Source organism: Salvelinus sp. IW2-2015, linkage group LG23 (assembly GCF_002910315.2).
Source record: "Salvelinus sp. IW2-2015 linkage group LG23, ASM291031v2, whole genome shotgun sequence".
In the NCBI taxonomy this organism is placed as follows: domain Eukaryota; kingdom Metazoa; phylum Chordata; class Actinopteri; order Salmoniformes; family Salmonidae; genus Salvelinus; species Salvelinus sp. IW2-2015.
In genome coordinates, this window is record NC_036863.1 from 48,520,843 (window position 1) to 48,548,529 (window position 27,687).

At 42.1% G+C, this 27,687-nt stretch overlaps 1 protein-coding gene across 3 annotated transcripts in view; it reads right to left on the reverse strand.

Moving 5' to 3' along the window:
* Positions 1–27,687, reverse strand: part of alcama (activated leukocyte cell adhesion molecule a) — a 74,512-nt gene that overhangs the window by 14,627 nt on the left and 32,198 nt on the right. For all 3 annotated transcript variants that reach the window (XR_002875484.3, XM_023967835.3, XM_023967836.3), the window contains exons 2-11: positions 22,756–22,862; positions 21,712–21,931; positions 20,930–20,994; positions 9,940–10,027; positions 6,475–6,645; positions 2,526–2,650; positions 2,097–2,229; positions 1,136–1,248; positions 572–698; positions 78–199 (exon numbers count right to left, since the gene is read on the reverse strand). Coding sequence is in view for 2 of the 3 variants with exons in the window: in XM_023967835.3 (XP_023823603.1) it covers positions 78–199; positions 572–698; positions 1,136–1,248; positions 2,097–2,229; positions 2,526–2,650; positions 6,475–6,645; positions 9,940–10,027; positions 20,930–20,994; positions 21,712–21,931; positions 22,756–22,862 (1,271 nt within the window). In the remaining variant the exon portion in view is untranslated. The remainder of the gene's footprint in view (positions 1–77; positions 200–571; positions 699–1,135; positions 1,249–2,096; positions 2,230–2,525; positions 2,651–6,474; positions 6,646–9,939; positions 10,028–20,929; positions 20,995–21,711; positions 21,932–22,755; positions 22,863–27,687) is intronic.

Genomic DNA, 27,687 nt, shown 5'->3' on the forward strand with positions numbered 1-27,687 from the left:
CCGGCTTCACTTAGTGGGACATCGCTACAAGTGGCACAAGCTTGTCTGCGAATCACAAACACACACGGCAGACTTACATTTGTGCCGTTGACGCTCCACTGGACACTGGGCCGGGGCACGCCCTCGGCCTCGCAGGTCAGAACTTTGTGTCTGCCATCCTCGCTACGGTGCTCAGTCATCTTCTTGATGACTGGTGTGCCTGTTGGACACACAGCACCAGGTTGGTTGTGCACAGCTTACTGAATGACTTGCTTTCAGTTCAGTCCCAGAAAGTGGTTTAATGTTGAGATGTCACCACAAGATCTGTTGTGTGTAAATTGACTTACAGTATATGACTCATTTACATGACAATAACATTTTACACACCATAGCGTTTTTATCATTTTCAATTGTGCCTATCTTTCCATTTTTGGCACTGCGGCATACAGCTGAAACTACATAACAGATTGACATTAGGCGACCTTTGAGGTCTGAAAACATGTGAGAGATCAACCACTTTAAACCAACTCAAACTGGAGGCAATGTCAACCTGGGAACCAATATCAAAGAGGGAGAGAAAAGGGATGTACACCTTCTACTACCAGTTGGAAGGACTGGCTGCGCATGATGCCTGCAACGGACACCTCACAAACGTAGAACCCTGCATCAGCGTACGTCACATTTTCAAGCCTAGGCGCTTCGTCCAGCTTTCTGTCGTCCTGGTAGAGTGAAGTGAACCCAGACTCATTAGATCAAGCAACAGTCAAAATCCTGGCTTATACACACATTTACTTCATATATGCAGTATGTCGCTGGGCATAATCATGGGTAGTATTCGAAACTCACTGCGTTGTCTTTTTGTTTTAAATGTTACTTAGGGCTCGATTCAATCCATATCGCGGAAGATGCGTGCTATAGGGTGATTGATATTTAAAGGCAATGTCCCCAAGCATTCACGGTAACGCTCAATCAGAAATTACCTTTTCATTTCAATCACACTGTACCGCGGATCTTCCGATTGAATGAAGCCCTTTTTTGGGGCAATCTGAATACTGCACAGGCTGTTTTGTCGACAGAAGATGCAATTGTTAGTATGATGTTATGGGATTTCAGTAACTATTCAGCCTTCTAGCTAATTATATATATTTTTTTTTACCTTGGTCCATGACACTTTAGCATCGCCGGAGGCGTCCTGCTCCATTTTCACCAGCAAGGTGTCCCTGACCATCTTAAGGACCTTTCCTGTTGGGCTGAGACTGAGATCCAAGTCTAGGGAAAATGGGAGTGGAGAGGAGAGAGGGAAGGATTGTTRAGAGTTCCTGTACACTCATTTTTTGTGCTTATCACTGGTAACAAAGCCGCCACAAAACCTCAGAGGTTATGGGTTCACGTCCCAGTGCCATGAGCGGTCCCACAACTTGGTGATTCAGGGAGGACACGTTCCCTCAGAACCCTCTCCTCCCAGGACCCCTTCCAGCAAAGTTATTGTCTCTCCCTCACACACTCAATTTAGTTGTTAGGAGCGGGACATAAGCTTTTGCTAAAGATGAGTGAAATGTGGCGAGACGGGGATGTGGCTATATTCACATAACAGTCTTAGCCGGGGCCCTTTTGAACTAAGGAGCAGAAACACACCTCAGAAGAAGGGAGTAATTAAATGTGTGTGTTTGTTTTTAACTATTCTTGTGGGGACCAGAAGTCCCAAAATTTGACCAACTGGGGATATTTTGTTGGTCCTCACAAGGTCACATGCTATTTCTAGGGGGGTTAAGGTTAGAATTAGTGTTAGGATTGGAATTAGGTTTAGGAGCTAGGGTTAGTTTTAGGGTTAWGGTTTGGCGCTAGGGTTAGGTTTAGGGTTAATTAGTTCTTCCCACTGCCCACCCAAACTGCACTCCCCTCCCAGCWAATCCTCTTGAAGATATATTTGATTACCTTCCCATGCTCCTGTGACTTCATTTACAGTGGATAAAGGAGCTTGTTAAGAAAGTGCAAAATAAAGATTTACACACTGAAGATGTCTGCTCGCTCCTTTCAAGTCTCAGCGAGTGCTCACAACACTATCCTTGAAGCTTTGTTTAAATCCACAGCGCAACAAATATGTTGTCTATACTCACAGCTCACGACAACCTTTTCCGAGGCCTCCATTTTGTCATCGTCGACCAGCGAGCACTTGTAGTCTCCGGTGCTGTTGCGCGTAACGGCAGTCAGAGTGAAGTTGTCGGAATCTTTCACCGTCACTTTCTGGCCCTGTTGAGGGTAGGGGGAAAGGTTTGCATTGTGTTACCGTACCAAAATTGACAGGCAGACAGCCACTAGTGAAAGAAAGTAGAGGGACAAGGAGTGGTGAGGGTGAGATGGAGGGGAGAGAAACAGGCAGAGGTGGGTGAAGGATGGTTAAGGTAACSGTGAAAGATTCTGTCACAAACAGTGGGGTTCTGTCCCCATGGCTTGGTCCCACAGAATTAAATAGAACCCAGAGATCTTCTATATAAATATTGGTATCTCAATGCTTGATCCCCCAGACACTACAGAGGGAAACCTGCCTTGATGCTGAAGTAGAAGCTGGTTGGAGGAGGGTTGCCGTCCGCCTTGCACTTCAACGTCACGTTGTCGCCCTCTCTGATGGGAGCCTTCGCCAGCACCTGGAGGCTCATCTTCTCTGTTGGATCTAAAAGCCAGATTCAGAGAGGTATAAAGGGAGTGGAGAGATCAGAGAGAGAGAGAAAATAGAGATAAACAGAGTAAGGATAGAGAAAGAGAGATCAAGTGCAGCGAGAGAGAAAGAGAAAGGACAGCGTCATCTGACAAGGCCCCCAGGGGGCCTCGAGTCCCTAATTTTCTCTAGTCATTTGCGATGGCAGACAGACTATCATTCTAGCGTTGGTCGCTGGATGGGGTGACGAAGCGGGGTCCGATTGAATCTCAGTGCCCAGAGTGCAACGCTCCAGAAAGACTGAATTATCGGCGTAGTGTCTTACAGGACACTGTAAATAAGCAAAGAGACACAACAGTGAATTCCGACGAGCTGTTTGAAATTCCATACATCAAAACATTTTTTACTGATGGTTCTTATGTGACTCTGGATAACCTGCAGTAAACATCACACATGAACAGTACTAATACTGTATGAGTGAGAACACACATACCGTTATAGGAGAACGGTATGCACTGACACATTCACACAGCTTAACTTGATCCCTCAACCCCTAAAAATAACCACATGAAGGAGATTCCCACGGGGGCTCAGGGTATAACTGAAGAGCTTTAATACACTTCTAAGACCACATGGAGCTGTTCTGTCCACTCAAGTAAACAAAAACACACTTCCATCTCATCACAACTGAAAACGAAATTAGCATTTCTTAGAAGTTCAGATAGACAGTCCCCAKACACAAAAAAATACAAATAAACATTTCAATATATTTAACTTTACACTCCTGGGAATTGGCTTATATGGATAAGGCTAAATTGAAATGTTTCTTACAGAAGAAATATGACATGCATAGGCATGATAGCAATTGAAAGGGAAAGGTTTGGAGATTATGGGGAAATTATTAGACCAAATTTGAGGGCAACAGTGAATGAGCCATCATTCATTGAATCCGATCACAAAACCCACTGATATTGCCACCTACTTTAATTACTTTTTAATTGTCAAGATAAGCAAACTTAGGGATGACATGCCAGCAACAAACGCTGACACCACACATCCWATTATAACTGACCAAATTATGAAAGAAAACAATTGTACTTTTGAATTCCGTAAAGTCAGTGTGGAAGAGGTGGAAAAAGCCACCGGGGTCTGACAATCTGGATGGAAAATTAATGAGGATAATAGAGAACGATATTGCCACTCCAATTTGCAATCTACTGCAGAGATAGCCTGCAGAGTMCTGTCATACTATCCATGTTTGTGCCCAAACAGTTCGAGATTCTACTTTTAAAAATCCACCTTTACAGAAATAAGTCTATCAATGTTTCCGCTTGTTATAGACCCCCCTCAGCCCCCAGCTGTGCCCTGGACACCATATGTGAATTGATTGCCCCCCATCTATCTTCAGAGTTCGTACTGTTAGGTGACCTAAACTGGGACCTGTTGGATCAGAGGGTGAGGGCTAGGGCCATTCCCTCCAGAAATGTCTGGGAACTTGCACGTGCCTTGGTGGAAGAGTGGGGTAACATCTCACAGCAAGAACTGGCAAATCTGGTGCAGTCCATGAGGAGGAGATGCACCGCAGTACTTAATGCAGCTGGTGGCCACACCAGATACTGACTGTTACTTTTGATTTTGACCCCTCCTTTGTTCAGGGACAAATTTCTGTTAGTCACATGTCTGTTGAACTTGTTCAGTTTATGTCTCAGTTGTTGAATCTCATGTTCATACAAATATTTACACATGTTAAGTTTGCTGAAAATAAACGCAGTTGACAGTGAGAGGATGTTTCTTTTTTTTCTGAGTTTACATAGAGCCATGACTACATGGAACTCTATTCCACATCAGGTAACTGATGCAAGCAGTATAATCACATGTAAAAAGCAGGTAAAAATACACCTTATGGAACAGCGGGGACTGTGAAGAGACACACACACAGGTATATACACATGCATACACATATATTGTGATATTGTTGAATGGTGGTATTGAACGTTTTGTGTTGTGGATATGTGGTGGTGTAGGGATGTTATATGATGTACTGTTTAATCTTTAGCTCATTCAGTACAAACATAGTTCACTGTTTTATCTTTTGCTTTATATGTAATGTGGGTGATTTGATGTGTTTGAACCACAGGAAGAGTAGCTGCTGGGGATCCCTAATAAATACAAATACCTGACAAGACTGAATCCAAACATTACACTGTTGATTTTATGTGCATTTTACATTTACTGTACTTTTCACACACGAGCACACATTTATTTATTTTTTATTCTTAAAACACGTCTAGTCTATCTATCTATGGGTATACAGGGTGTGTTATGACGTGTTGTGCTCGACCCGCTCAGTTTTTTTTTACCACAAAACACCAGAAAATGGCCAAAAAGAGTAGAACKAGCTCACCTACTTTGGCACTATGATTTGACTATTCGACGTTCAATGTTTCTTTTGAAAGAAATATTTAAGAAGGAATAGTTTTCTCCATATTAAAACAGTTCAGTTCAAGTTTACGGGTTGAATCTTAAAATGAGGGACATGAATCACTAATAAATAATGATCTTGAGAAATAACTTTGTCAAAGCAATGAAATAACTAGGGATTTACAATGATGGTGATGACATGAAGTATGTTCGGGGGTTAGTGGCTTAACATCTTCCTAGAAGTCACAGAGAACGCACGAAAATGAATTGAATTTTCCATGTGGTCTATATGTTTAGGGTACTTAAATCTCATATAACAGGATTTAAAAATGCAATATTGGTGCATCATTTCTACTTAACATATCAAAGGTATGCAAAAGGCACTCATTTCATGGAACAACCCAGTACATGTTAAGTTCTGCCCGTTGGACGTTGGTTGCAATGCTCATAACATGCCAAATAAATAAACAAACTTGACGAGAGCATGTATATGAAAGACATGAGGTCACTACATGATGTAGGGGTCACTACTGATAATGTATCATGTTTGTAGTCATTTTTGTAGTCATTTAAATGCATGTTAGTGCTTTTGGTATGTGCCAAGTACAATAAAAATGCATTTTGGCAAAATATATTGTTGCGGCGGCAGCATATTAAAAGCCTTGGAGGCGTGGCTTGTTGGGGAGCGTGGCTTTATCTCAGTGCTTTTTGGCATCCCATGAGACGGATTGTCCCGCCAGTTAATGTGTAATGTTGTGTTCTGAGGTTAAAGTTCAAGGTTGTACACTGAGAGTTCTGCAGGGCTGATAATCGGAAGAGGGTAGCGGATCAAATAGGCTGCGCACGAAGTGAGACGGTGGTTGGAATAGCGTGCTTGTTTGAAATGGAAAAGTGTTGTAGCTTTTGATGAAGCTGCTTTATAAGTTCCTCTGCCCAGTGTCTCTGTTCTTTTGTCCATCTTAATCTTTTCTTTTTATTGGRCAGTCTGAGATATGGCTTTATCTTTGCAACTCTGCCTAGAAGGCCAGCATCCCAGAGTCACCTCTTCACTGTTGACGTTGACACTGGTGTTTTGCGGGTACTATTTAATGAAGCTGCCAATTGAYGACTCTCAAACTAGACACTCTAATTGTATTTATTTATTTAACTAGGCAAGTCAGTTAAGATCAAATTCTTARTTAGAATGACGGCCTAGGAACAGTGGGTTAAGTGCCTTGTTCAGGGGCAGTACGACAGATTTTTACCTTGTCAGCTCGGGGATTTGATCTAGCAACCTTTTGGTTGTAGGTTTGATTAAAGCATGTGCTGAATATCCTAAAACAGACTATATTAATACATGATTATCAATCATTCTGTGACAGGTTCATGTACATCTACTGCAGGTCAAAGACCTCTAGGGGGCGGTGTGGTCCACTCACAGTGAATGATGAAGGTCTCTGGAGCGGACACCTGTGTTTCCAGGCTGTGTTTGGCGGTGCAAGTGAAATTGGCTCCCACGTCGCTTTTCACTGCTGTGTACTGCAGACCGGACGTGGTAGTGGACAGGCCCGTCGACGGATCCATCTTCACACTGGGCGTGATGATGATGGCTGTGAGTGCAAACAAACAGAGCCAACAAATAAGAGGATGAGTCACTGGTAGTAAGAGTTGTCACGGTCAGAAGAGGAGAGACAGATGAAGCAAATGACAGTCTAAAGGTGAGGTGAAGTGTAACAATATGGGATAGCCTGAATCTCGACCGAGATTTACGATTGTCACCACCAAACAATGTAGGTGGTGAATATTTTATCCTATTATTTTGCATGTACAGTGCATTTCCACCTCATTTCAACAAGAAGAATTGGGTAATTTTTGGTTGATATGTTGATCAATGAGATTACAATCTATTTTCACCCCCTCAAAAAGACAGTTAAAAGTTTGTTGCATTTCTGAAGTGTTATCACTATGCTTTCAACCAACTCAAAGCATAACCAAATTCTAATGCAAAATCAATGTCAGATTTTTGTTTTATTTATTTTATTTAGCTAGGCAAGTCAGTTAAGAACAAATTCTTATTTACAATGACAGCCTACCCCGGCCAAACCCTCACCTATCCCGGACGACGCTGGGCCAATTGTGCGCCACCCTATGGTACTCCCGATCACAGCAGGTTGTGATACAGCCTGCAGTCAGCATGCCAACTGCACACTCCCTCAAAACTTGAGACATCTGTGGCATTGTGTTATATTACAAAACTGCACATTCTAGAGTGGCCAGCACAAGGTGAATCCGTTTAATAATCATGCTGTTTAATCAGCTTCTTGATACGCCACACCTGTCAGGTGGATGGATTATCTTGGCAAAGGAGAAATGCTCACTAACAGGGACGTACATTCCCCCCCCCCCCTTAATTTAACTAGGAAAGTCAGTTAAGAACAAATTCTTATTTTCAATGACAGCCTAGGAACATTGTGTTAACTGCTTTGTTCAGGGGCAAAATGACAGATTTTAAGCTTGTCAGGTCGGGGATTCGATCTTGCAACCGTTCAGTTACTAGTCCAACGATCTAACCACTAGGCTACCTGCCGCGTGCACAGAATTTGAGCGAAATACGCTTTTTGTGTGTATGGAAAATTTCTGCTATCTTTTATTTCAGCTCATGAAACATGGGACCAACACTTTACATGTTGAGCTTATATTTTTGTTCAGTGTACGTATGGTGCCTTCGGAAAGTATTCATACCCCCTGACTCATTTTGTTGTGCTACAGCCTGAATTCAAAATGAATTAAAGCATTTTTTCCCCCTCACCCATCTACAAACAATACCCCATAATGACAGTGAAAACACGTTTTTTTTTWWATGTTTGCAGGTGTATTGGAAATGAAATACAAAAATCTAATTTACATAATTATTCACACCCCTAAGTCAATACTTTGTAGAWGCCCCTTTGGCAGTGATTAAAGCTGAGAATATTTATAGGTAAGTCTATAAAAGCTTTCCACACTTGGATTGTGCAACATTTGTCCATTATACTTTTCAAAATTCTTCGAGCTCTGTCAAATTGTTTGTTGATCATTGCTAGACAACTTTCAGGTCTTGCCATAGATTTTCAAGTAGATTTAACTCAAAATYCGGCCACTCGGGAACATTCACTGTCTTCTTGGTAAGCAAATCTAGTGTAGATTTGGCCTTGTGTTGTAGGTTATTTTCCTGCTGAAAGGTTAATACATCTCACAGTTTCTGGTGGAAAGCAGACTCAACCAGGTTTTCCCCTAGGATTTTGCCTGTGTTTAGCTACATTACGTTTCTTTTTTATCCTGAAAAACTCCCCAGTCCTTAACGATTACAAGCATACCCATAACATGATGCAGCCACCACTATGCTTGAAAATATGGAGAGTGGTACTCAGTAATGTGTTGTATTAGATTTGCCCAAACATAATACTTTTCAGGACAAAAAGGTAATAGCCTTTTTTTTTTGCCCTATTACTTTAGTGCCTTATTGAAAAKAGGATGCATGTTTTGGAATATTTATATTTTTTACAGGCTTCCTTCTTTCCACTCTGTCAATTAGGTTAGTATTGAGTAACTACAATGTTGTTGATAAATCCTCAGTTCTCTTATCACAGCTTTTAAACTCTAGCTTTTTTAAAGTCAGTATTGGCCTCACGGTGAAGTCCCTGAGCGGTTACCTTTCTCTCCGGCAACTGAGTTAGGAAGGACGCCTATATCTTTGTAGTGAGTGGGTGTATTGATACACCGTCCAAGGTGAAATTAATAACTTCACCATGCTCAAAGGTTTATTCAATGTCTGTTTTTTTTGTAAAACATTTGTTTTACCTCTCTACCAGTAGGTGCCAGTAGGTGCTGAATCTGTGTTTGAAATTCACTGCTCGACTGATGGACCTTACAGATAATTGCATATGTTAAAACACTATTATTGCACACAGTGAGTCCATGCAAGCTATTTAKATTTTTGGTCCTGAAATTATTTAGGCTTGCCATAACAAAGGGATTGAATACTTATTGACTCAAGACATGTCAGCTTTTCATTTGTGATGAATTTTTTAAAGTTTCTAAAAACATGATTCCAGTTTGACATTATGGGGTGGGGTATTGTGTGTAGGCCAGTGACAAAAAAAATGAAATTTAATCAATTTTAAACACCATTTTGAAAAAGTAAATGAGGGTGAATACTTTCTGAAAGCACTGTATGCATAAATCATCAGATAAATGTTTGTGATTTGGAAAATAACATATACTTAGTTTACCTGCATTAAGTACCAATTTCAGTTAAACAAAGGCTTTGACAGAGCCTGGTCAGCTGTGGGGGCAATATCATACACCACATCCCTGTAGGACACCCTTTGTTATGTCCAGAATGAAGAAATAAGTKATTTGTGATCCACAGAGTCGAAGGCTTTAGACAGGTCAATAAAAAGGGCTGCACAGTGATTCTTCTRATCCAAACAATTAAGAACATCATTTAAAACCAAAAAAGTAGCAGAGATAGTGCTATGAAATGGTCTGAAACCTGACTGGTGTACATTTAGAATACATTTCGTAGTTAAAAAGGATCTAAGTTAAGTATTTACCAAGGATTCTAGAATCTTTACTGGGCAAGAGAGTTTGGAAAATGGGGCGATAATTATTTAGGTCACACTGGTACCAGAAATAATTGGAAGGTTAAACATATGTGTTAAAGATACTACAATCAGACGAGCAGAAAGCTGCAGCAAGAAAGGATCAAGCAAATCAGCCCCTGTGGATATTTTTACATAAATCTAGCAAAAGGTGTCACAAGTAGGAAGTTGATGAAATGAAAACAAAGATTTAAAGACTGTTGTCTGACTGTTGTTGAACTGTTTGTGCGGCTGTTGGTGGGACAAGATGTGATGACATACTCTTTCCATCAGCCGCCAGCAGCTTGCCGTTTTTGGACCACATGATCACGGCGGCGGGGTTTGCATCTGCGGCCATACACACGCCTAGCTGAAAGAGACAAAAAAACAACACAACAAATCAAACCAAAAGCAGCTCCATTATTAAGAACGGGTTCCCTAGACACAGATTAATCTGTTATTTTGGAGATTTTTTGGAGATTGAGAATGCTTTTTAATCCAGGACAAGGCTAAATGTGTGCCATGGGAACCAGCCCTAAGAGACTAAAATGTAAGTGTACAGTCTATTTTATTTTTATTTTTTTTATTTCACCTTTATTTAACCAGGTAGGCTAGTTGAGAACAAGTTCTCATTTGCAACTGCGACCTGGCCAAGATAAAGCATAGCAGTGTGAACAGACAACACAGAGTTACACATGGAGTAAACAATAAACAAGTCAATAACATGGTAGAAAAAAGAGAATCTATATACAATGTGTGCAAAAGGCATGAGGTAGGCAATAAATCGAATAATTACATAATTACAATTACAATTACAATTTAGCAGATTGCTATATATGGATGCGCTGAGAGTTCATTGCAGAATCTCTTTTCCTGGAGTGGTTACTGTATGACGGTCAGCGTAAACCACATTCAGGGGCGTGGATAGAGAAACCGAGAGAACAAAGGAGACTAGTGCCCTTTAAATACTGGTTTCATGTGTCATTTCCTACCGCACTGATAAAAGCTGAGTCATTGTTCCAGATAGCCAGATTCTATCCACGTTATATGGTTGTTATACAGCTTGGAATCAAACTAGGGTCTGTAGTGACACCTCTAGCACTGAGATGCAGTGCCTTAGACAGCTGCGCCACTCATTAAAGTGCAGACTGTCAGCTTTAATTTGAGGATTTTTTCATCCATATCGGGCGAAACGCTTAGAAATTACAGCTCTTTTAGTGTATTGAGACAAATTCACTTATATGTGTAATAAAAAGTAAAGTATTTGATCCCATATTGATAGCACGCATGAAGCTTGTTACTCTAAAAATGTTTGTTTTGGTTGTGTTTCAGATTATTTTGTGCCCAATAGAATAGAATGTTAAATAATATTTTGTGCCATTTTTGAGTCACTTTAATTGTAAATATGAATATGTTTCTAAACACTTCTACATTAACGTGGATGCTACCATGATTACGGATAATCCTAAATGAATCGTGAATAATAATGAGTGAGAAAGTCAGAAGCAACAAATATCATAGCCCAAGACATGCTAACATCTCAACAAGGGGAGATTAGCATTTTTTACTTATGATATATACACTTTTTACTACTTTAATACACATATAAGTGGGCCCTTAAAATGGGGGGACGATGTGCAAAAAGTGCTGTAATTTCAAATCCAAATCCAAAACAAATGGTCACTGTCCCAATACTTTGGAGCTCACTGTATATCTACAATAACAATCCTTATCGTTATCATGACAACATAAGGCTGTGATTACCTTTTTCGATCGACTCCCCTACTATTACATTGCATTTGAAAGAAAGTGGCCTGTCGGACTGATCTAAGGACATGTCATTTCCTGGAAACGGGATGGGCTGTATAGCCCTATAGCTGACAGGTACAGCTAGCTCCGGTCTAACCATGAAGGCTCTAAAAGTTCCACCGTGACAGTTGGCGCCGGACTGCGGAGGCCATATTTTAGCAACGCATCCCCAACAAAACACTGCCAACCTGYATCGGATGGAGAAAAATGAAAGCGCAAAAAGTCCATCACAGGAAAAGCGTGAGCCTCATCAATAAAGATGTGACACGATTAGGTGATGGGCAGGCAACCGTGTGTGTATGTGTGTGTGTGTGTATGCATCCGCTAGGCAGGGGGATAAAGCTCAAAGTGGGTTGAGGAGTATTTGCAGGCTGTGCGAGCCACAGGCAGTGTAGGTATGTCGGATGACGCATAGTTTCGGGCGTGTGGGGTGGCATGAGGAACTGAACCCTCCTCCAGAGGAGCGAGGCAGAAGGATGGAAGCGGGGGGCCCTCTGGGCGGGCCGTCTGCATCAGATAATGGACGAGGCCCTAGGAAATAATCCAGCTACAATACATCATGCCACACTCCCACAGTGCTGCCTATTGCAGGGGCTAGTCTTCCCGTGGGTGCTCTTAAGTGGTTCACTTGGCTACAAACCACTGGTGGCAGAGCTGCTATTCACAACTTCATTAATGGTGACTGTCTGTCCTAAAGAAATCCACACTCACACAAACCAGACACTAACAAATAACAGACATTACACAGGGCAGTGGGGATCTCCATCTTCTGTGACACTCGGATACCATTTTTAGACAGCAATAAGTCGAGGCTATGAACCCTCACATGGCAGTCATCTTTTGATGACACACACACACACACACCACACACACCACACACACACACCACACACACCACACACACAACACACACACACACACACACACACACACACACACACACACACACACACACACACACACACACACTGTATATAAACTGGAATGTTTTGGCTTTGAAGTGACTCACTGCTCTCGAAGTAAGCTGTCTGAGAAGGTGCTCCATTCCGTATGCATGTGCATGTTAGAGAGAAGAGAGAGAGAGAACGAGAGTGTGAAAGCAAGTGAAAGAAAGAGAGCGCGAAGAGAGAGAGAGAGAGAGAGAGAGAGAGAGAGAGAGAGCCCTTTGAACATGACATACCTCAGTGGGTGTTTTCTCAAAACAGAGTCACCCCCACCCTCCACCTTTTCCTCTCCTTGGATACCGTCCCTCAGTCTCTGCTAATACAAACACTACAAGTAGATATAAGCACTAAAAGAACTACAACGAAAAAGAGCTTGGAACCAGTAAGCCTCCGCAACCAAATGGAAACTTCCAACACCACTGAAACCAGACACAAATCTCACAGGCACATGCACACAGGCAAACACGCACATCATAATAATATCTATTATTATCAGACATAGTAACTAGGCACTACAATTTCATTCCGTTCTTCTGGCACTCTAGTTTCTTAGGCAAAAGGACAACCTCGTTTATTAAGGCGTTGCGAAGTACAGTACCTATTTCCACATCATTCAAAGTCATATTTTTACTCTAACTTCTGCAATTAGATTGGCGTATGAACCGCGCATGCCTCACCTCATCCCTTTCACGGGGTGATCAGAGTAGACGTCCTTCTCGCTCTCCCTCTCTCASAAGCACAGACCAAAAGTGCCTCAAGCTCTTCAATAATGTTTCACTTGTTAGGCGAGAAGAGTAATAAAAAAGGCGACTCGAGATCCATATTAAATGTACATTGCATTCTGGTGGATTGCCTCCCAAATGTTTCCATCTACACTGAACAAAAATAAAACGCGACATGCAACAATTTCAAAGATTTGACTGAGTTACAGTCCATACAAGAAAAACTGTCAATTGAAATAAATAAATTAGGACCTAATCTATGGATTTCATATGACTGGGAATACAGATATGCGTCTGTTGGTCACAGATACCTTAAAAATAAAGGTAGGGGCGTGGATCAGAAAACCAGTCAGTATCTGGTGTGACCACCATTTGCCTCATTCAGTGCGACGCATCTCCTTTGCATAGAGTTAATCAGGCTGTTGATTGTGGCCTGAGGAATGTTGTCCCACTCCTCTTCAATGTCTGTGCGAAGTTGCTGGATATTGGCAGGAACTGGAACACGCTGTTGTACACGTCAATCCAGAGCATCACAAACATGCTCGTCCTAGAATTGCAGGAAGTGTAATTGCTGCCTCACCATTGTGTTCCTGTCTCTGTCATTTCAGGTCACAACTTGTAGACTTGTTTACGTGCTGCTGTGCGGTTTGTTGCTAACGTTTCTTTGCTACCTGCCAACTTTACGGTTTTAACTTTTTAATAATTGTTTTATATTTTTTATTTTTCCCCTCGCTCAACCTTTTTCATTCAACTTTTTCACCCCGGACGCTTTATCTGGACATGGTTCTACACGACCTCCACCAGCCGAAGCTAAGTAGTAACATTAACATTATGCCTTCTAATTGCAGTCGCTGTACTCATAATATACAGGAGAACGACCGCCTTATGGTGAGGATAGCTGTGCTACAAGCCKAGCTTCAGACGCAATCATTAGGCAAGGGCAATTTAAGTGTAGGAAAGGATGAAACAGCATCTGTGCCATCYGTACAGATAGTAGTATAAATCCCCTCGCACGGTCCCCGCAGCCAGACAACTTTCTCATGGCTTCTGGAAGGAAATGCTGTAGGAATGCTTAACCGGAGTCGCTCATTCAGCCGACTTTCAACCGGTTCTCCCCATTAAGCAATGAGTCGGAGTCAGAGTCKGAGTCTTCTCTGGTCTCTCCCCCCGTTACGGGGTCTGAGCCTCCCACCATTAGCTCTGACAAATTGAACACCCTAGTCATTGGTGACTCCATTACCCGCAGTATTAGACTTAAAACGAATCATGCAGCGATCATACACTGTTTACCAGGGGGCATGGCTACCGACATTAAGGCTAATCTGAAGATGGTGCTGGCTAAGGCTAAAACTGGCGAGTATAGGGATATTGTTATCCACATTGGCACCAACGATGTTAGGATGAAACAGTCAGAGGTCACCAAGCGCAACATAGCTTCAGCGTGTAAATCAGCTAGAAAGATGTGTCGGCATCGAGTAATTGTCTCTGGCCCCCTCCCAGTTAGGGGGAGTGATGAGCTCTACAGCAGAGTCTCACAACTCAATCGCTGGTTGAAAACAGTTTTCTGCCCCTCCCAAAATATAGAATTTGTAGATAATTGGCCCTCTTTCTCTTTCCCACAAATAGGACCAAGCCTGGCCTGTTGAGGAGTGACGGACTCCATCCTAGCTGGAAGGTTGCTCTCATCTTATCTATGAACATAGACAGGGCTCTAACTCCCCTAGCTCCACAATGAGATAGCCTGCTGCCAGCTTAGTGGAGTCTGCTACTAGCATACTCAGTGTAGTCAACTCAGCTATCCCCATTGAGACCGTGTCTGTGCCTCGATCTAGGTTGGGCAAAACTAAACATGGCGGTGTTTGCCTTAGCAATCTCACTGGAATAAAGACCTCCTCCATTCCTGTCATTATTGAAAGAGATTGTGATATGGCACATCTGAAAATAGGGCTACGTAATGTTAGATCCCTCACTTCCAAGGCAGTTATAGTCAATGAACTAATCACTGATCATAATCTTGATGTGATTGGACTGACTGAAACATTGCTTAAGCCTGTTGAATTGACTGTGTTAAATGAGGCCTCTCCTCTTGGTTACACCAGGAGACCATATCCCCCGTGCATCCCGCAAAGGCGATGTTGCTAACATTTATGATAGCAAATTTCAAAAAAAAATTTTTTTTTTTAAATGACTGCGTTTTCGTCTTTTGAGCTTCTAGTCATGAAACTTATGCATTCTACTCATTCACTTTTTATAGCTGCTGTTTATAGGCCTCCTGGGCCGTATCCAGCGTTCCTCACTGAGTTCCCTGAATTCCTATCGGACTTTGTAGTCATGGCAGATAATATTCTACTTTTCCACATGGAAAAGTCCACAGACCCACTCCAAAAGGCTTTCGGAGCCATCATCGACTCAGTGAGTTTTGTCCAAAATGTCACCGGACCTACTCACTGCCACAATCATACTCTGGATCTAGTATTGTCCCGTGGAATAAATATTGTGGATCTTAATGTTTTTCCTCATAATCCTGGACTATCGACCACCATTTTATTACGTTTGCAATTGCAACAAATAATCTGCTCAGACCTCAACCAAGGATCATCAAAAGCTGTGCTATAAATTCTCGGACAACCCAAAGATTCCTAGATGCCCGTCCAGACTCCCTCCACCTACCCAAGGACATCAGAGTACAAAAATCTGTTAACCATCTAACTGAGGAACTCAATTTAACCTTGCGTAATACCCTAGATGCAGTCGCACACCTAAAAACAAAAAACAATTTGGCATAAGAAACTAGCTCCCTGGTACACAGAAAATACCAGAGCCCAGAAGCAAGCTTCCAGAAAATTGGAACGGAAATGGCGCTACACCGAACTGGAAGTCTTCCGACTAGCTTGGAAAGACAGTACCGTGCAGTATCGAAGAGCCCTCACCGCTGCTCGATCATCCTATTTTTCCAACTTAATTGAGGAGAATAAGAACAATCCCAAATGTATTTTTGACACTGTCGGAAAGCTAACTAAAAAGCAGCATTCCCCAAGAGAGGGTGGCTTTCACTTCAGCAGTGTTAAATTCATGAACTTCTTTGACGAAAAGATCATGATGATTAGAAAGAAAATTACGGACTCCTCTTTAAATCTGCGTATTTCTCCAAAGCTCAGTTGTCCTGAGTCTGCACAACWCTGCCAGGACCTAGGATCAAGGGACACTCAAGTTTTTTATTACTATATCTCTTGACACATTGATGAAAATAGTCTTGGCCTCTAAACCTTCAAGCTGCATACTTGACCCTATTCCAACTAAACTACTGAAAGAGCTGCTTCCTGTGCTTGGCCATCCTATGTTGAATATAATAAATGGCTCTCTATCCACCGGATGTGTACCAAACTCACTAAAAGTGTCAGTAATAAAGCCTCTCCTGAAAAAGCCAAACCTTGACCCAGAAAATATGAAAAACTATTGGCCTATATCAAATCTTCCATTCCTCTCAAAACTTTTAGAAAAAGCTGTTGCGCAGCAACTCACTGCCTTCCTGAAGACAAACAATGTATACGAAATGCTTCAGTCTGGTTTTAGACCCCATCATAGCACTGAGACTGCACTTGTGAAGGTGGTAAATGACCTTTTAATGGCATCAGACCAGGGTTCTGCATCTGTCCTCGTGCTCCTAGACCTTAGTGCTGATTTTTGATACCATTGATAATCACATTCTTTTGGAGAGATTGGAAACCCAAATTGGTCTACACGGACAAGTTCCGMCCTGGTTTAGATCTTATCTGTCGGAAAGATATCAGTTTCTCTGTGGATGGTTTGTCTTCTGACAAATCAACTGTAAATTTCAGTGTTCCTCAAGGTTCCGTTTTAGGACCACTATTGTTTTCAATATATATTTTACCTCTTGGTGATGTCATTCAGAAACATAATGTTAACTTTCACTGCTATGTGGATGATACACAGCTGTACATTTCAATGAAAGCCCCAAAATTGCCCTCCCTGGAAGCCTGTGTTCAAACATAAGGAAGTGGATGGCGGAAAATGTTCTATTTTTAAACTTGGACAAAACAGAGATGCTTGTTCTAGGTCCCAAGAAACAAAGAGATCTTCTGTTGAATCTGACAATTAATCTTGATGGTTGTACAGTCATCTCCAATAAAACCTTGGCGCTACTCTGGACCCTAATCTCTCTTTTGACGAACATATCAAGAATATTTCAAGGACAGCTTTTTTCCATCTTCGTAACATTGCAAAAATCTGTCAAAAAATGATGCAGAATAATTAATCCATGCTTTTGTCACTTCTAGATTAGACTAACTGCAATGCTCTACTTTCCGGTTACCCGGATAAAGCACTAAATAAACTTCAGTTAGTGCTAAACACGGCTGCTAGAATCTTGACTTGAACCAAAAGATTAGATCATATTACTCCAGTGCTAGCCTCTCTACAATGGCTTCCTGTTGAGGGCTGATGTCAAGGTTTTATTGCTAACCTACAAAGCATTACATGGGCTTGCTCCTACCTATCTTTCCGATTTCGTCCTGCCGTACATACCTACACATACGCTACGGTCACAAGACGCAGGCCTCCTTACTGTCCCTAGAATTTCTAAGCAAATAGCTGGAGGCAGGGCTTTCTCCTATAGAGCTAAATTTTTATGGAATGGCCTGCCTATCCATGTGAGACGCAGACTCGGTCTCAACCTTTAAGTCTTTATTGAAGACTCATCTCTTCAGTAGGAGTGTAGTCTGGCCCAGGGGTGTGAAGGTGAATGGAAAGGCACTGGAGCGACGAACCGCCCTTGCTGTCTCTGCCTGGCCAGTTCCCCTCTCTCCACTGAGATTCTCTGCCTCTAACCCTATTATGGGGGCTGAGTCACTGGCTTACTGGTGCTCTTCCATGCCATCCCTAGAGGGGTGCGTCACTTGAGTGGGTTGAGTCACTGACATGATCTTCCTGTCTGGGTTGGCGCCCCCCTCGTTTTTGTGTGGGGTAGGTCTTCGTGTGCTATTCTCTGCCTTGTCTCAGAATAGTAGGTTGGTGGTTGAAGATATTCTTCATGTGGTGTGGGGGCTGTGCCTTGGCAAAGTGGGTGGGGTTATATCCTGCCTTTGGCCATGTCCGAGGGTATCATTCGATGGGGCCACAGTGTATCCCAACCCCTCCTGTCTCAGCCTCCAGTATTTATGCTGCAATAGTTTATGTGTCGGGGGACTAGGGTCAGTCTGTTATATCTGGAATATTTCTCATGTCTTATCCGGTGTCCTGTGTGAATTTAAGTATGCTCCCTCTAATTCTCTCTTTTTTTCTCTCTCTAATTCTCTCTTCTCTCGGAGGATCTGAGCCCTAGGACCATGCCTCAGGACTACCTGGCCTGATGACTCCTTGCTGTCCCCAGTCCACCTGGTCGTGCTGCTGCTCCAGTTTCAACTGTTCTGACTGCGGCTATGGAACCCTGACCTGTTCACTGGACGTGCTACCTTGTCCCGGACCTGATGTTTTGGACTCTCTCTCTACCGCACCTGCTGTCTCTAACTCTGAATGATCGGCTATGAAAAACCAACTTACGTGTACTCCTGAGGTGCTGACCTGTTGCACCCTCTACAACCACTGATTATTATTATCTGACCCTGCTGGTCAACTATGAACGTTTGAACATCTTGGCCATGTTCTGTTATAAGCTCCACCCGGCAGAGCCAAAAGAGGACTGGCCACCCCTCAGAGCCAGTTCCTCTCTAGGTTTCTTCCTAGGTTCTGGCCTTTCTAGGGAGTTTTTACTAGCCCCTGTGCTTCTACATCTGCATTGCTTGCTGTTTGGGGTTTTAGGCTGGGTTTCTGTACAGCACTTTGTGACATCGYCTGATGTAAAAAGGGCTTTATAAATAAAGTTGATTGATTGCTCAATGGGTGACATGCCTTGTGAGTATGTAGGCCATGCTAAAAACTGGGCCATTTTCCGTGCATTATCATGCTGAAACATGAGATGATGGCGGCGGATGAATGGCAAGACAGAGCGGAAGTGGATAGAGTCAAAGTTGCAGGACCATTATCATATTCTGAGAGAGCAACTTGGCATGTATAACAAGGCAATTAGAAATGCCAGACAGGCTCATTTGACTAACTTGTTCACTATTAATCAGAATAATTTGAGAGCGCTCTTCMRCACCATTGACGATCTGATAAATCCTACCCCATATTTCAGAGATAAGATAACAAACATTATATTATCAGTCAAGCGAGACCCGATGAGAAGTTTGATGCTATGTGCCCCAGCCTACCACGCAAAGGCGCTATGGATTTATTTTCCCTGGTTGACACAGACATGTTAGGAAAAGTATCACATTCACAACTTAAGCCTTCTAACTGCCTTCTCGATCCTATCCCCACCACCTTCTTCAAAACAGTTTTTAATTACATATCTAAATAAGTGCAAGCTATTGCTAATCATTCCCTGTTCACAGGCACGTTGCCCACAGCACTAAAAACTGCTGACTTGAAACCCCTTTTGAAGAAAACTAATCTAGATTCTTCAGCTCTTAGCAATTTTCAGCCAATCTCCAACCTTCCATTCTTAAGCAAAATTCTGGAGAAATTGGTTTTCATACAGCAAAATTATTTTTTAAGTGCCAACTGTATTTTTTTATTTTTTATTCCCAATCTGGTTTTCAGGCCCACCACAGCACAGAGACAGCCTTAGTTAAAGTGGTAAATTATCTTAAAGCAAGCACAGATGCCAAACAGCTCTATGTCCTTGTGCTGTATTCGACACTGTTGACCATGATGTCCGTCTGGACAGACTGGAGAGGTGGGTTGGTCTAAATTGGTTTAGGACCCAGGTTGAGTTTTTTGTCACCTTTGGTGAACATAACTCAAAGAAAATACATATCACATGTGGCATTCCTCAAGGTTCGATTTTGGTTCCGGCACTGTTCAGTTTATATATGTTACCCCTTGGCAGCGTTATCAGAAAGCACAGCATTGAGTTTCACTGCTACGCAGATGATATACATCTTTGCGTTTCTGTGTCCCCTGAGGATTTTAGCTCCACGGATAAATTATTAGACTGTATTAGTGACTTAAATACATAGATGGCTCACAACTTCCTCCAGCTAAATCAAGACAAGACCGAGGAACTTATTGTTGGAGCCAAAGCACAGAGAGAGAATCTGGCAGCACATTTTAATTGACGGGCAATAAAGATAAAACACCAGGTAAAACACCTAGGTGTTACTTTAGAACATGAACTACATTTCAAATCACACATTAGGAATGTGACCAAAATAGCTTTTTACCACCTGAGAAACATTGCCAAGGTGCGGCCGTTTCTCTCTCATGCTGATACAGAGAAACTCCTCCATGCTTTTATTACAGCAGGCTTGACTACTGTAATGCTCTCCTGTCTGGTCTACTCGAGAAAGCCATTGGTCAACTGCAAAACATACAGAATACTGCAGCAAGGGTACTGATCAAGAACAGACGGAGAGCACACATTACAGTTRGTGTAGACATTTTTCGGTTGTGCAAACCCAGTTTCATCAGCGAGAATTCTTCCCGTAGGTGAAAAAGCTGAATGTGGAGGTCCCTGAGCTGGCGTGGGTTTCACGTGGTCTGCAGTTGTGAGGCCGGTTGGACGTATTGCCAAATTCAATAAAACAACTTTGTGCGTATGGAACATTTCTGGGATCTTTTATTTCAGCTCATGAAACCAACACTTTTAATGTTGCGTTGATATTTTTGTTCAGTATATATAGTTGGTGAGTTTGGGCAGAAYTCCGCTATGTTCTGTGTTAAATGTGTTCTACTTACCGACGTCAGTTTGCCGTTCTCCAGCTCTTTGGCTTTGTCTTTTATCTGTGGTGGCAACGGCTTCTCTGCAAAAACGATAAACAATAAACCCGTGAATAATGTAAATGCTCTACTCAATGCTCAAATTTAACCAGTAATACTACTACATAGTGTAATGAGTGGATGACGTAGGCTGGACTTATGGTTGGTTGGCAATATGGCGACATGACAACAAGTTGCATAGAATTAGTACTATTTTCTCTATGGAAATAAATCCATCTATACACTCTCATCCTGCCTTCAGGGTGGTGTCTGACATACCCCATGAAACCAGGCCTGAAGGTTCCCTTGAAAAAAGTAATGTCCGTAACTCTGTAATGCTCCCCTGTGATTCACTGAGACACACACATAAGACAATGTTTCGATCGGGATCATATATTTGGTTTTTCCGCCTGCACCTATAGGCTATCCCCGAAGGCGGAAGTGACCTCCCAGGGGAGAACAAGTTTGTCGCAGTGAAGCGAAACCTTGTACCTGTGCATCTCCATCCAAAAGTTTGTAACTTTTCTAGACTTTGAATATGTCATCCAGTGTCTAGGGAGACATGTTTTTACATTAAGTGTCGTCACAGCTTCCCCTTTAGGTCTGAAATTAAACGTTGATTTCAATCCACCCACTATTTGGAATCTTTTCAAAGGCTTCTCAAGCTCCTCACGAGCACTCTGACAACAAGTGGAAGCTTTAAGATACATCCATTTTTTTCTGTACCTAATGAACATAACCCAGATGTAGCTACTACTTACTGTGGACCAAGACGTCGACAGGGTGCTCATCCAGGTTGGAGCCGTACACAACCATGCAGGTGAAGGTCCTCTGGTCCACCAGGGAACCCCCCTGGATCATGAGGCTGGAGTTGGCCGCGATGCTCACTCGGTCCTTGTAGCCGTCCATGGCCTGGATCTGGGCCTCCTCCTTGTGCGCCTGCTTGACCAGGAGGTCTCCGGAGTTGCCGTCATCCATCTTCTGATTTGAGCAAAGCCACAGGGGACCGTCACGTTAAGTTTCACGGTCAGACTTCAGCAATTCATCAGACACTTTCATCTTGAGCCAGATTTGTACAGACAGATTTGTGTTGACCTTGAGTCAAGAGTATCCTTCACTGTAATTGTTTTAATTTATTTTATGTACAGTAGCAGTCAAAAGTTTGGACACACCTACTCATTCTATTTTATTTGATTTTTTTTACTATTTTCTACATTGTAGAATAATAGCGAAGAGATCAAAACTATAAAATAACCCATATAGAATCATGTATTAACCAAAAAAGTGTTAAACACATAAAAATATATTTCAGATTATTCAAAGTAGCCACCCTTTGCCTTGATGACAGCTTTGCACACTCTTGGCATTCTCTCAACCAGCTTCATGAGGTAGTCACCTGGAATGCATTTCAATTAACAGGTGTGCCTTGTTAAAAGGTAATTTGTGGAATTTCTTGCCTTCTTAATGCATTTGAGCCAATCAGTTGTGTTGTGACAAGGTAGGGGTAGTATACAGAAGATAGCCCTATTTGGTACAAGACCAAGTCCATATTATGGCAAGAACAGCTCAAATAAGCAAAGAGAAACGACAGTCCATCATTACTTTAAGACAAGAAGGTCAGTCAATCTAGAAAATGTCAAGAACTTTGAAAGTTTCTTCAAGTACAGTCGCAAAACCATCAAGAGCTATGATGAAACTATGATGAAACAGTTTGTTTGACTTCAACTTTTTGATGATTAGTCTCCAACTACAACTGTGTCTGGAACAGACAATGGGAGACAAATGACAGTAAAAATACTACTTACATATTTCCATTTAGTGAAGATAAGCTCCTCTGGCTTGGCAGCTCCATTATTGCACGGCACTTCGATCGTCTCTCCGTACAAGCCTATCACAGTTACTGTGCTATGAACTGAAAAACAAAAAATTAAAGAATATGTTGAAAGTGCAACACAGGATTTTCCACAAAAATTGGCATTGTAATTTCAGAAAATGTCCATAATATACATACACTATATATGTACACAAAAGCATGTGGGGACCCCTTCAAATGAGCTGATTCAGCTATTTCAGCCACACTCGTTGCTGACAGGTGTATAACATCCAGCACAAAGCCATGCAATCTCCATAGACAAACATTGGCAATAGAATGGCTCAGTCACTTTCAACGTGGCACCGTCAAAAGGATGCCACCTTTCCAAAAAAATTATTTTTAAAAATTTCTGCCCTGCTAGAGCTACCACGGTCAACTGTAGGTGCTGTTATTTGTGAAGTGTAAACGTCTAGGAGCAACAGCGGCTCGGCCGCGAAGTGGTAAGCCACACAAGCTCACCGAACAGGACCACCACGTAGTGCGTAAAACATTGTCTGTCCTCCGTTGCAACACTCACTACCAAGTTCCAAACTGTCTCTGGAAGCAACGTCAGCATAATAACTGTTTGTAGGGAGCTTAATGAAATGGGTTTCCATGGCCAAGTAGCCACACACAAGCCTAAGATCACTATGCGCAATGCCAACTTTCGGCTGGGGTGGTGTAAAGCTTGCCTCCGTTGGACTCTGGAGCAGTGAAAGTTTGGAGTGATGAATCGTGCTTCATCAACTGGCAGTCTGACGGACGAATCTGMTTTTTTTTGCATAATGACAATTGTAAAGTTAAGTGGAGGAGGAATGATGGTCTGGGGCTATTTTTGATGGTTCGGGCTAGGCCCCTTACTTCCTGTGAAGGGAAATCTTAACACAATTCTGTGCTTCCAACTTTGTGGCAACAGTGTGGGGAAGGCCCTTTCCTGTTTCCGCATGACAATGCACCTGTGCACAAAGCTAGGTCCATACAAAAATGGTTTGTTGAGATCGGTGTGGAAGAACTTGCTGGTCTTGCTGGTCTGCACAGAGCCCTGACCTCAACCCCATCAAACACCTTTGGGATGAATTGGAAAGCAGACTGCAAGCTAGGCCTAATCGGCCAACTTCATTAATGCTCTTGTGGCTGAATGGAAGCAAGTCCCTGCAGCAATGTTCCAACATCTAGAAGAAAGCTTTCCCAGAAGAGTGGAGACTGTTATAGCAGCAAAAGGGGGACCAACTCCATATTAATGTCCATGACTTTGGAATGAGATGTTCGACGAGCAGGTGTCCACATACTTTTGGTCATGTAGCGTATCTGTAGCGAATAGTGGAATGAGTGTTTCACAGTATTACTTACCCACCAGTGTTCTGATTGGCTGTGATATTCGCCTATTGATTTATCCTGCCGGACCGGCATCTGCTGTCAAACTGGGAAAGCTGTTCTGACTTTGGGGCTGTGTTATCTAGTGGAAATCACTAATTTCCTGGTTGCAAAAATTCTACACTGTTCGCTCAATTTCAGTTTATGTGAGAAAACAAGCACTGAATAGTGAAGGGAATCATTGTACCATCTAAATTCCTGTGAAATATCTTTCCAATAACAACAAATATAGTTTTAACAGCTGTTTGAAGCTGGTGCACAAAAACCACTGTGGAAGCTGGTGGACCTAAACCGAAAGTAACTTTCGTTTTGCTCCCAGATTGACAACAGATGCCACTCCAGCGGTAGAATTCAGAAGGCAAATATCACAGTCAAACAGTACACCGGCTGGTAAGTATTACTGTGAAACAATATCATTTAATGCAAAAATGATGTGTGCAAATCCTATATGTAGCACCATTAAATTCAGTATTATTAAAGAGCTCTATGGGGATCGCATAGCGTTAGATCACTGTGGGGTACCTGGACAAGGTCATGCAAAACAAAGCCACCCGAAAAAGGTTTTGGAAGGCAAACAATGCAAGCAGGGGTCCCGCAACTGAGTAACATAATTCTAAGGTGCTGCATTTTTGGTGAAGAACTTCCTTGCCCAAACAGTTTCCATATATTTTCCATTTCAAAGTGCTTCTCTGTGAGTAATATGTGACAGTGGTTAAGCTAGGGTCCAACATCCCAGCGAGGCAGCTGAGTCACACTGACCATTTCTTTCCAGGAACACAGAGCAGGCCCTACGGTAGAGGTTGCCATGGTGACAACGAGGCCCCGCCAGGCAGTGAGTTGGACAGCTTTAGGAGAGGAGATGAATGGGACAGGTCACAGGGAGCAGGACTGGAGGGATCTTCTCACTCCAACCACTTCCTTGCTGTCTTTGAGCTTTTATGCCAAAGAAGCAGAGCAAGGCAGAGTTCAAATTCTGGTCATACCAAAGCAGTAAGCTATTGGCAATCCCAACACAAATCAACAGTACACAGACAAAGTGGCGTTTGCACTTGCCTAAGTAGCCTCGTGTTCCCATTCTATTTACACTCTCAATATCCCATGCGTAAGTGTATTACGGTGCTGATGAAAAAAATAGGCGCATGTGATTTTGGTCACTTAATATAAGACACGAGGTACAAGACAATTCAGCACAGAGCTGATAGTTAAGAGTATTCTAAATATAACTGCTAAAATGCACAAGAGTCAATTGAGGAAGTGGTGTGAGTGTCTGACTCAAGGTCGCTTCAATAAGTTCATTGTTTGGGTCAAAGATATACATCAAACTTTATTTCTTGGAATGTGAGAAGACGCTAACCTTTCAAAGTGAGTGTATGTGAGAGGGACTCAAATGGATGTTGACCAACTGTTTCTCTCCTAATCCCATTTACACAAAATAAATCACAATATGTATTTCACAAAATAGAAGACCTTGACATTTTCCAGACCTGGGTCAAATGTTCTTTCAACTACTTTAGGTGCACTTTCAATGCACTTTAGGTGCATTCCCGAACCGGGAATGCTGGTCTGGTTTGAACAGSCCAGCCCAGTCTCATCCGAGAATTAGATGAAGCTGCCTCTGATAACCCCATGCTGAGCTGTCTGGAATTGGAGGGAAAACCTCCAAGTATGATAGGAGTAGCATGCGCAGTCAGCCTGTAACCCATGAAAGTGTGTCTGTTCAAATAAAAATAAAATACTCTCTGACTAGTAACTGCCCTTCAAAAACAAACCCTGGCAACTGATTCTGACCTGCAGCAATGGGGTTGTTCCCACTGGTTTAAAACTGGTTGAATCAATGTTGCTTCCATGTCATTTCCACGAAAACGGATCTACGTGATGACGTTAAATCAACGTGGGAAAACTAATAGGATTTGTAAAAACTCATAAACGTAAGGGCATTTGTCTTCTTTTTTTTACCCAACTTTTAACTAAATCCAATGACATGGTGAAACGTTCCATTAATTTCACGTTGAATTCACGTTAGTTGACAACTCAACCAAATGTAAATCAAAAGTAGACGTTGAACTGATGTCCGTGCCCAGTGGGTTTGCTCTGGCTAAGAAGTGCTATGGTTTTATCTTGTACAGGTGATTGTGCAACCTAACAAATGAATGCTTTTGACCAGGGAACAGCTGTTTATTTGCATGGCCTATACCCTTTAAACTATTTCCTCAAGCGCATACTATACTCATACTATGAGGAGAGTGTCGGTGGACAATCTTTCTTTGCTGTCAAATTAGAAGTAAACTATATGGATTTGTATAAAGAACGAGAGTTGAACTCATTCCATGCTTCACGCACATCTTATATTAATGTTTTGTGATTTCTTAGAACTTATTCAGATTGATGATACTGAGAAATGTACTTTGACAGCTTTTGAATAATTTCATTACAGGCTCAAAATATGATGGAAGTTTGCCGTCATGTGGTTGTACAGATGTGCGAATAACTAAAAACGCGAAGGAAGATAAAAGTCTGCCTTCAAGTCTTCAAGGAGTGTGAAACAAAACAAAAGCTTGGTGTGAGGCTAAGATTTACAATAATTCACCTGTCAGAATAAAAATATGTCTCTATGTGGAATAAGGGATTAGCTGCACAAGGAAATTACACATTTAAAAACATTAATATTGTTCTATCAAGCACTATCACAAACAATTCTAGAAGTATCTTATTTGAAACAAGAGGCAGAAGTCATGAATGGTTATAATGGCACTATAATAGATTTAATCTTCAGTAAGGTTTCTTCAAATGGGGTCAACATTACCAAACCGTGCCAAGTAGTCAGACTACAGCATATACTTGCAATGTATATGTAAATGTGACCCGTTTCAGGAAACTATACGTATGTCGCAAGTCACAACTTCACAGGAGAGCCATTTTAACATTATTTAAAAAATTTAAAAATTAAACAAAATGCGTTTTTTGGTAGAAATGCCTTCTGGAACATGTGAACTTTCATGTGCCTTAATAACAAACTTGTATACCATCTGTAAATATGAACAAAATTGTTAAATTACGAGCCTTGTTGGTTAAGCCACAGAAAAAGCGGCAACCTTCCCACTAGCCATGATTGGCTGAGATGAGTGGGCTGGACATGCTAAGAAAGGAGTTCGGATTGGTATGCCATATAAACTCAGCAAAAAAAGGTAAATATTTGTATGAACATAACAAGATTCAACAACTGAGACATAAACTGAACAAGTTCCACAGACATGTGACTAACAGAAATMGAATAATGTGTCCCTGAACAAAGGGGGGGTCAAAATCAAAAGTAACAGTCAGTATCTGGTGTGGCCACCAGCTGCATTAAGTACTGCAGTGCATCTCCTCCTCATGGACTGCACCAGATTTGCCAGTTCTTGCTGTGACATGTTACCCCACTCTTCCACCAAGGCACCTGCCAACAGGTCCCAGACGTGTTCAATGGGATTGAGATCCAGGCTCTTCGCTGGCCATGGCAGAACACTGACAT